General features: G+C 61.8%; 1 protein-coding gene across 2 annotated transcripts in view; it reads left to right on the top strand.

Moving 5' to 3' along the window:
* Nucleotides 1–5,191, top strand: part of ALDH1L1 (aldehyde dehydrogenase 1 family member L1) — a 22,356-nt gene extending 17,165 nt beyond the window's left edge. For both annotated transcript variants that reach the window (XM_020881415.2, XM_070463528.1), the window contains exons 17-23: nt 241–334; nt 1,311–1,410; nt 1,481–1,579; nt 2,274–2,439; nt 3,430–3,535; nt 3,988–4,187; nt 4,980–5,191. In XM_020881415.2, coding sequence (XP_020737074.2) covers nt 241–334; nt 1,311–1,410; nt 1,481–1,579; nt 2,274–2,439; nt 3,430–3,535; nt 3,988–4,187; nt 4,980–5,035 — 821 coding nt within the window. In that variant the 3' untranslated portion in view covers nt 5,036–5,191. The remainder of the gene's footprint in view (nt 1–240; nt 335–1,310; nt 1,411–1,480; nt 1,580–2,273; nt 2,440–3,429; nt 3,536–3,987; nt 4,188–4,979) is intronic.
* The last annotated feature ends 4,669 nt before the right edge of the window (nt 5,192–9,860 follow it).

The raw sequence follows: 9,860 nt of genomic DNA on the forward strand, positions 1-9,860 counted from the left end.
TGTTGGCTGCAGCTGCTGACTGCGAGGAGAGGCTGTCGACCGAATGGAGAACACGGAGGGGGAGCAGGACTGGGGAAGCTGAGGAGCTGACTCTCAGATACGCTGAATTTGAGAGGCTGGAAGACCTCCCAGTGGACGTTCTGAACCCCTGGGGAGGACAGGCGTGCCTGGCCCTGGGAGGCTAGAAACGGGTGGCCCGGCTCTCGGCTGCCCTGACCCACCCCCACCCACCCCGCACAGGCTCCCTGGTTGGCCAGAGGCTGTCGGATCACCCGGACGTGCGGAAGATTGGGTTCACAGGGTCCACCGAGGTCGGCAAGCACATCATGAAAAGGCAGGTGGTGGAGAGCGCCGCGGGCCAGGGGGCTCCATGACCCCCTTCTGGGGTCAGCCTGAAGGGAGAGAGGGTGTCGGGGGTGGGGGGCCGCGAGAGCCAGGCCTGCGCTGGGACGGTGGGGGAGGGGAAGGGGTGCGGGCCTGGCCTCATGGGGACCCTCCAGCGCAGACCCTCAGCTGCTCTTCTGAGTGACCCCGCACTGGAGCTGCCCTCAGCCCCATGTCCCGTGTTCCCCCACCCCGTGTCCCCTGTCCCATTTCCCATATCCCCCACCCCATGTCCCGTTTCCCATGTCCCCATCCCACATCCCTTGTCCCATTTCCCAGGTCCCCCACCTTATGTCCCCTGTCCCATGTCCCATGTCCCATGTCCTCCACCCCATGTCCCGTGTCCCATGTCCCGTGTCCCATGTCCCCCACCCCATGTCCCCTGTCCCGTGTCCCATGTCCCATGTCCCATGTCCCCCACCCCGTGTCCCGTGTCCCATGTCCCGTGTCCCATGTCCCGTGTCCCGTGTCCCCTGTCCCATGTCCCCATCTCATGTCCCGTGTCCCATGTCCCGTGTCCCATGTCCCCCACCCCATGTCCCCTGTCCCGTGTCCCATGTCCCATGTCCCATGTCCCGTGTCCCCCACCCCGTGTCCCGTGTCCCTGTGTCCCGTGTCCCGTGTCCCCCACCCCATGTCCTGTGTCCCATGTCCCCTATCCCCTATCCCATGTCCTGTGTCTCGTGTCCTGTGTCTCCCATCCCGTGTCCCATGTCCCATGTCCTGTGTCCTGTGTCTCCCATCCCATGTCCTGTGTCCCTCACCCCATGTTCTGTGTCCCGTGTCCCGTGTCCCCCACCCTGTGTCCTATGTCCCGTGTCCTGTGTCCCATGTCCCGTGTCTCCCATCCCCTATCCCGTGTCCCGTGTCTCGTGTCCCGCGTCCCCCACCCCCTGTCCCAGCCCACCTCCCCCTGTCCCTTTCAGCTGTGCCCTGAGCAACGTGAAGAAGGTCTCCCTGGAGCTGGGTGGGAAGTCACCCCTCCTCATCTTCGCGGACTGTGACCTGGGCAAGGCCGTGCAGATGGTGAGCACTGCGGGGGGCGGGGGGGCTGCCTCGGGGGTCGTAACCCAGTGCTGTCCTCCCCTCCGCGCAGGGCATGAGCTCTGTCTTCTTCAACAAAGGCGAGAACTGCATCGCCGCTGGCCGGCTCTTTGTGGAGGACTCCATCCACGACCAGTTTGTGCGGAGAGTGGTAGGTCCCATCGCCGGGCCTGATGCTGCCCGCTCGCCAGCTGCAGGGCGTTGGGGGCCAGGGAGGGCCGGGCAGTGCAGTCTGGTGCCAGCCTCTTGGGTGTCGGACCCCTCAGGGCGGCCGTGACAAGTCTTCCCTGGTCTTTAGTATTTCAGCAAGAAGCAGCAGCCCCATGGCTCCAACCCACATGCTGTCTCTCCCTGCCCCGCCCCTGCACCCCTCCCCGCACACCTGCCCCACCCACTCCTTGCACACCTGCCCTCTCCCCTCTGTGCACACCTGCCGTCCACACTCCTGCCCTCATCCTTGCACACCTGCCCCCTCCCTGCACACCTGCCTCCCCCTCCCTGCACACCTGCCCCCCCTGCACACCTGCCTCCCCCTCCTTGCACACCTGCCTCCCCCTCCCTGCACACCTGCCCTCCCCCTCCCTGCACACCTGTCCCCCCTCCCTACACGCCTGCACCATCCCAGCTCCCACACCAAGCTCAGATGCCCTTGAACAGAGGGTGCATTTGAGGTTTCAACCCAGAAGGCAGGTTTGGAACTAGAACATGGTTCCAGAGGCCAGCGTCTGGCATGTGGACTTTCCAGGGCCCAGTGGTTGGTCACCACAGATGTGTATGGGGTAGGCGGGTCAGGTGCTGATGGTGGTCAGGAGCCCGGGCAGCACTGACCAGGAGGGCGTCTGCAGGTCGAGGAGGTGGGGAAGATGAAGATTGGCAACCCCCTGGACCGGGACACCAACCACGGGCCGCAGAACCACCAGGCCCACCTGCGGAAGCTGCTGCAGTACTGCCAGCGCGGCGTGGAGGAGGGGGCCACGCTGGTGTGCGGCGGGAGGCAGCTTCCTCGGCCAGGTCAGCGCCCTCCGGACTGGGCAGCAGGCGGATGGCCGCTAGGGAAGTGTCTGGGGGCAGGCCCCTGCAGTTGGGCTCGCAGACTTCCGCTCCCCCATCTAGGACCTCAGGGGTGGGGGAACTTGGCTGTTGGGGCACCTGCCAGATCAGGTGTAGGGCCTGCATACAGCCTCCTCCCAGCTGGGGGCCAGACCCCAACACGCAGCTCTCCTTGGCAGGGCAGAGAACGGTGGGGGCGGGAGGGGTAGCAGGGTGCAGAGACTGGGCTGTGGAGCTTCAAGAGCTAGGGACACATTTCCTTTCCAGACAAGTGAATACAGGCCACACCCACACCCTGTGAGTCAGCAAGCGTCCATACATGATACATATTTTAAAAATTATAATTGCTCTTACAATTGGTAAATATATATAAGCATAGAATATTTTATTGAATTAACAGGGGCTTCCCTGGTGGCCCAGAGGGTAAAGATGGATTCGATCCCTGGATCGGGAAGATCCCCTGGAGGAAGGGCATGGCAGCCCACTGCAGAATTCTTGCCTGGAGAATCCCAGGGACAGAGGAGCCTAGTGAGCTACAGTCTATAGAGTTGCAGTCAGACACGACTAAGCAACTAACAACACTATTAAATTTATCTCTTTGTTGTTGTTCTTCTAAACAGTAGAGAGAAAATTTCAAGTCTCTTGATTTTCCCTAAATTGGGTCAAATTCAATCTCAGTCCAGCAGGTCTCAGGGCCCATGACTCTGTGTCCAGAGGTGAAATAGTTAGAGAAAGCCTTTCTGATGCCAGAAATGTTTCCGTGGAGTGGCCAAGGCCTGTGCGGCGGTAGTCGGGATGGGAGGAGGTGTGTCTGGCTGACAGCACCGGCCCCTGGTGGTGGGTGGAGCAGCTTCATCACGGGGTGTGTGGTTGAAAGGCCGCGAGGCTTGTGGCCGGTGTGCAGGAGCAGAGGAGACGCTGGAGGGTCTCAAACCCCTCGTCTCCCCCCAGGCTTCTTCTTCGAGCCAACGGTCTTCACAGACGTGCAGGACCACATGTTCATAGCCCGGGAGGAGTCCTTTGGGCCCGTCATGATCATCTCTCGGTTTGCCAACGGGTAGGGGGTCCCACTTAGGCCTCTTCAGAGTCCGTCCTGTTCCCTGGGGTTTTCATGCGAGCTGCGGGGAGGGAGCTCGGACTGGTGGGGTTGTGGATGCAGCCGGACGCTGAAGAGTCCTCTTGGCAGAGGAGGAGGCCCCGGCTGGGGTGGCTGCAGGGCCTCAGGCCCTCTGGGGGTGTCCTCCATATCTCTCTGGGTGGCTCCATAGCGCGCTGGCTTCTGCCCTGAGTCCCAACAGCTGCATCGTGAACCGGCCAAACCTCAGGGGCCCGCACAGCAGTCCTCACTTATTTTGCTCGTGAACCTGTGGTTTGGTTGGCAGGACTGATCATTCTTGGCCCTGTGCTCTGTCGGGCTCTGCCTGGGGCGGGGGTGCAGGCCTCTTGGTGCCCTCCGTCCAGGGCTGGGCCGTGCCCTCCTCACGGAGGCCCTCCTGGCTTTCCCTGCAGTGATGTGGACGCGGTGCTCACTCGGGCCAACGCCACGGAGTTCGGCCTGGCCTCTGGCGTCTTCACCAGGGACATCAACAAGGCCCTGTACATCAGCGACAAGCTGGAGGCTGGCACCGTGTTCATCAACACATACAACAAGACGGACGTGGCCGCTCCCTTTGGAGGGTTCAAGCAGTCAGGGTTTGGCAAGGACCTGGGTAAGCCAGCCATGCTTGCTCATTTATTCATTCAACAAACACCCGTTAGAGGCCACTCAGCCCAGGGGCCAGGGTAGAGCTGACAAGATGGCCACTTACTTCTTTCCTGGAGCCAACAGGCCAGTGACCAAGGCAGGGAGTCAGATCCTGCTAGAAGCTGTCCAGACAGTGGTCGGAACAGGAAGCTGGACAGTGGCTTTAGCTGGGGGCTGGGTCAGCCTCCCAGAGGAGGTGTCCCTGGGCCAAGACCTGAGCGGCTGGAGGATCTGCTGTTGGTGCTGCAGAGACAGGCTGAGTGCGCGCGTGGGCTGGGGGGCAGGCAAGTGCAAGATCAAGGGGGCCTGGGAGCCCCGATCAGGCTCAGGCTTCATCCTCAGAGAGGAAGCCCGTGGGGGCCGAGCGAACCTGAGAGGACGATGTGAGTGCCAAGGCAGAGAGGGTGGCACCAGGCCCGGCCTCCCCAGGGAAGCGGACCTCTGCCCAGCGCCCCCCTTTCCCTGGCCGCTAGTGACTTGGGGTGGCTCCCACCCCCCACCCTGCCACTGTGGAAGCCGGTGACTGGGGGCTGGATCCTGTGGGGGATCGGCTCCGGTGCCCAGCTTGGGGGAGGGGGGTGGGCAGCAACATGCGGGAGAGCAGCAGAGCCCCTCGGAGCCCAGGGAAGACGGGGGTCTGGGAAGTGACACGGGGAGCGGGGGTCCTAAGATGACCACAGTGCCGGGCACGGCAGCGCCACCCAGCAGAGCAGCTGCTGGGACCATGACGCTGCCCCTGGCGTGGGGTTTCTCGCAGGAGAAGCAGCCCTGAACGAGTACCTGCGGGTCAAGACGGTGACCTGTGAGTACTGAGGAGGCTCTCAGGACTGTCCCCAGCTGTGGCTCGAGCCCGAATGCAGTGGAAGCCTCTGGCCTGCACCTCTGTCCCCGTCCGGGACCCCCACCTTGCCCAATCCACGTGACCTCGGTCAGGAAGTGACCCCATGCAAATAAACGTCCCTGCCTGTCCGCGTGCCCTGGCTCTTGGACTCTGTCCCCTGCCTGGGGCCTGTTGTGGAGACGCGCCGTAGAGGGGACCCACCCTGTCCGAAGGGGCCGTGACCTGCCGCTCCGGCCCCGACTGTCTCCCCTCTCTGGAGGATGGGGTCGGGGCAGAACTGAGAGTTGGAGCTCCTGGTCCTGGCTGGCTCTTTCCGGTGAGCAGCCCACCAGGAGCCCCCAGTGTCGCCCCAGTAAACAGATGCTCCCAGTTTTCCTTTCACCGTGGGCATGGCAGGGCTCGGGGGCAGAGTCCCGTGTGCAGTCTCTATTGTCTCACAGGAAGGAGCACAGACTGAGTTATCTACATTTGTTTGCCTTTATTCCTCCTTTCCTAACTCCCAGATTTTATCTGGGCTCATGGATGCCTGAAGGGGGCAGAGTTCCCAGCCTCCTCGGCAGCCGGACGGTGGTCATGGGGCCCCGCTGAGTGGACAGAGCTCCAGGGGACGTGGAGCCTGCCGGTCCCGGTCCCGAGGCCCAGCTCTGAGGGGAGTCAGGGCTCAGGCTGTCCCCACCAGGGCGAGTGTGGACCCGGTGATGGGCGCTTACCTAACAAGCAGATGTGGCTGTAGCAAGCGGCTGGGGTGGGGGAGGAGACACCACTGAACACCCGGCGTCACAGAGGGGACCTGCCGGCAGCCTGTCCCGTGGGGAGAGTGAACCTGCCCCCTCTCTGTATAATGTTTAAATGTGCTTATCCTCACCATGTTAACAGAAGCGTTCCAGGCAGTTTAGAAAAATACTACTATTAAAATACTCATGAGTGAACCGGGGCAGAGAGTGTGCGGTGGGAAGGTAGGCAGGAGACACCCACGGGGGAACTCAACCTGCTTCTAAAGCTGGAGAAGCGTCAAAGCATCCCAGCTGCCGTGAGGAGGAGGAGACCTGGCCAGCGACCTGACCCCCGGCGTCTGAGGGACAGAAACAGACTCGCTTTTCTGGAGGAGAGAGAGAAATTCATCTTACAAATCCTCCTGAAACATATTAGTTTTCCTAAAATTGCAGTGACCACTGTCTTACATGATTTTACACAGGGTGGTGATGAAATCAAATCCACATTTTAAGGCAAGATGAGAAAAATGTAAGCAAACATCACCAGCATCAGAAAGCTCTCATCTCAGAACGCTCTCATCTTGCTGAACCGAAACTCAGAGTTTCAGTGACCAGGGAGCTGAGCTGTCGCTTCCCGCCAGGAGGAAAGAGGCCCACACTGCCCACCGCAGATCTGCGCGTAGTCGCTACACAGGACATAGTACAGTTCAGAACTTTGAGTAATCTGTGTCATGGCTCAGTCCTAACACAGTCACGTTCCATCACACTTCGAGCGTTCACGCTTCCATGCTCAGAGGTTCTGCAGCAGATTCGAGTGTGTATGGAGGGGTCCCCAGACCTCCCAGCGGTTCTGACACCAGCTGGGTTAGCTCAAGCCAGTCCTGACTCCATCTCCCTGGAGGCAGGGAGACTTAGCCCCAAGAGACTCCCACTTCAGACACCAGCTGGGGGTCCTCAGTGGAGCTCAGTCCTGACACTGTCTCCCTCAGGCTAAGGGCACGGTCCTGCGAGGCTCTCCCCGCCCCCAGCCTCAGGTGGGCACGTGTGGTCCTGACCCACGCGCCGGCTGCAGAGCAGAGTGACCCACCCCCACGGCCCACCCCTCCACGACCCCCTCTGCAGGCCCAGTTACTTTGCCAGAGGAGCTCACTGAATTCAGGAACACTTTACTTGCTAGATCGTAGGTTTTTCTTATATTAATAAAAGGCTGCCTCAGCAACAGGCAGGTGGCAGAGACACAGCGGCAGGCGGGGGGGGGGGTCCCAAGCTCCCACACCCTCCCCAGGTCCCCGTCTCTCGCAGTCTCCCCCCTCGGAGGCTCTCTGGGCCCCTCCTCTGGGGCTTCCCTGGAGGATTCCTCCCCAGGACCGGCTCCTCACTGGCGACTGGTCCCACCTCCAGCCCCTCTCCTCCCCGAAGGTCAGGGGGCTGGGACTCCAGTTCTGAGCTCTGGTCAGCCAGCACCCCCTCCTCTTAGGTAAGGCTTCCCAGAGTCACCTTATCTGCAGGACGAAAGTCACCTTCATCCCGCTCACCAAAGGGAAATCCAAGGGTTTAAGGAGCTCTGTGCCAGGAACCGCAGACGAAAACCAAGTGTGTGTCTTACTAATAAATCACACTGTCAGAGATGCTGACACTGATGATGTACCACAAGCCCACTTGGCATTCATCTTTTTAACACCCTGCCAACCTCCACGCCAGGGCGTGGCCTTTGGGGCAGGGCCAGGGGACAGGCTCTCACTGACCCCAGGTCTCCTCCTTTGCCAGCCTCTCCACAACATGAGGTCAGCCAGACCTGTGAGACTATTTTTAGTGGTGGCTCCGTCACCTAATCCTTCAGGTCCAGAGCCCTGAGGTGTCTTCCCAGTGGCTGCTCCCTCCACAGCTCCTCAGGTTGGGTCCTGGGAGCTGGACCATCTCTCCTGACACCCCACCTGGAGGAGGGACCCGCAGCTTACCCACAGCTGAGTCCCTGTTACTGCTAGCAGGTAAGTCCTCCTGCTTGGGAAGTGGCGCGTGGGATGGAGAAGACCCCCTGCTGCCCTGGGAAGCCTTCTGGCTTCCTGAGAATTTTACATGTGATAAATTATACATGTGATATGAATTGAATACCAAAGCCAGATAACCCATGGAGCGGTCACCTCTCAGCTGGACCCTGGGTGACCAGAGGGTGGTCCTGCATTTGCTCAGCTGGTGTCCACAGAGCTGGCCGGGTGGAGAGAGCGGACCGACCCGCCTCTGCCTCTCCAGGCGTGGCCTTGGGCAGGTGCAGTGACTCTTTCCGAGTTTCTTCATCACCTCGCAGGTGGGCCCTGGGGGTCAGCGGTGACGTCCAGAAAGCACACACCATGCCATCTGCACCCCTGCAGCCAGCCCGTGGGACCTTCAGGGATTCCCAGGAGGGCTCTCTGCCGAAGGGAGCCACCTACCCACCTGGCCTGAAGGTCCAGGGCACCACAGTCCAGGAAAAACCAGTCCTCACTTAGGGTTGGGCAAGACGGGAGCTGGGCAGGGCCTGGGGTGGGGGTACTCTGAGGCCCCCAGAGTCCCGGCAGGACAGGGCTGAGCTCCGGAGGCCCACGGCTGCCTCCCCTGCCTGCCTACCCTGCACTGTCCTACCAGGATTCCTGGGACCACCTCCCAGATACGCTCATCGCCAAGTCTTTTCTGGGGATGGGAACCTGAGGATGAACCCACATAGTCCCCTGGGGAATTCACCGTACAAGAGGCAAAAATATCCTCCTTAATATAGCACACGGACGCGGCCAAGATGCCTCCGAGGAGCGAGGAAGGCCAAAGACGAGGGCCTGACACTCCCAGGGGTCGGCTGAGCCATAAAGAGGCGGGGCAGCCTGCGCTCTGGGGGTCCGCTGAACTGCAGGGCAGGTGGGCTTCCCGTGGGAGGAGGTCCGAAATCCCAGTCCCTGAGGGGTCACTCCAGGGCCGGGCTGCACCCTTCCCCTCCCTGCAGAGGGTACCCACACTCTGGCTCCACCCTGAGCATGCTCCCAGGAAATCCTGCAGAGAAGCAGTGCCTGAGACCGCCACCTGAGGCAGGGGACGTCTCTCATCCTTCCTCCCACCTTGGCCAGAACAGGCCAACGGTCAAAAGACAGTTTTGAGTCCATCAGGGAAAACTGAACCGCTGGGTGTTGTCAACTTTGTCAATATGATGCTGGTTTTATGGGAATGTCTGAGAAAACTGGCCTTATCCACTAAAGACTTAAGTATGTACAGGTGATGCTGGGAAAGATTGAAGGCAGGAGAAGGGGACGACAGAGGATGAGATGGTTGGATGGCATCACCGACTCAATGGACAGGAGTTTGGGTAAACTCCAGGAGTTGGTGATCGACAGGGAGGCCTGTCGTGCTGCGGTCCATGGGGTCGCAGAGTCGGACACGACTGAGCGACTGGATTGAATTGATGTTCAGGTGTAACATGTCTGCTGGATGCTTTAAAATGACTGCAGGAGGAAAAACAAAAATGTGTGCGGGGGCGGGATTCAGAGGGGAAAAAAGGCGCAGTGCAGCGCAAGCCCAGGCCGCCCGAGCTCTTCCGGGACGAGCCGGCGGGGGCAGGCGGGCCCTTACGCCCCTCCCCCAGGCCGACCGGCTCCCCGCGTCCACCCCCGCAGAGAGCCCCTTCCAACCCCCGCGCTGGGCGGGTCTCGGCGCCAGAGTCCGAGGACCCGGCGTCACCGCCCAAGGAGGGGGCAGCCGCTCTGAGGCCCGGCCCTCCCCCAGCCCCACCCCAGGCCCGGCCCTCCCCCAGCCCCCACCCCGGGGCCCGATCCTCCCCCAGCCCCTGCCCGAGTCCTGGTCCGCGCGGCCTGCGGGGCGTGGGCGGCACCAGACCAGAGGGATTCTGGACTGGGGCGGGGGGCGGGGCTCCGGGTCCGGGGGCGGGGACTCAGGCTCAGAGGCGGGGACTCCGGGTCCTGGGCGGGGCATGGCGGGGGCGGGGACTCAGGTCCGGGGGCGGGAACTCTGGTCCTGGGCGGGGCGGGGCGGGGCGGGGCGGGGGCGGGGACTCAGGTCCGAGGCGGGACTCCGACCCGGGGGCGGGGCTCTGGGTCCTGGGCGG

This window comes from Odocoileus virginianus, unplaced genomic scaffold (assembly GCF_023699985.2).
Source record: "Odocoileus virginianus isolate 20LAN1187 ecotype Illinois unplaced genomic scaffold, Ovbor_1.2 Unplaced_Contig_3, whole genome shotgun sequence".
Classification (NCBI taxonomy): Eukaryota; Metazoa; Chordata; class Mammalia; order Artiodactyla; family Cervidae; genus Odocoileus; species Odocoileus virginianus.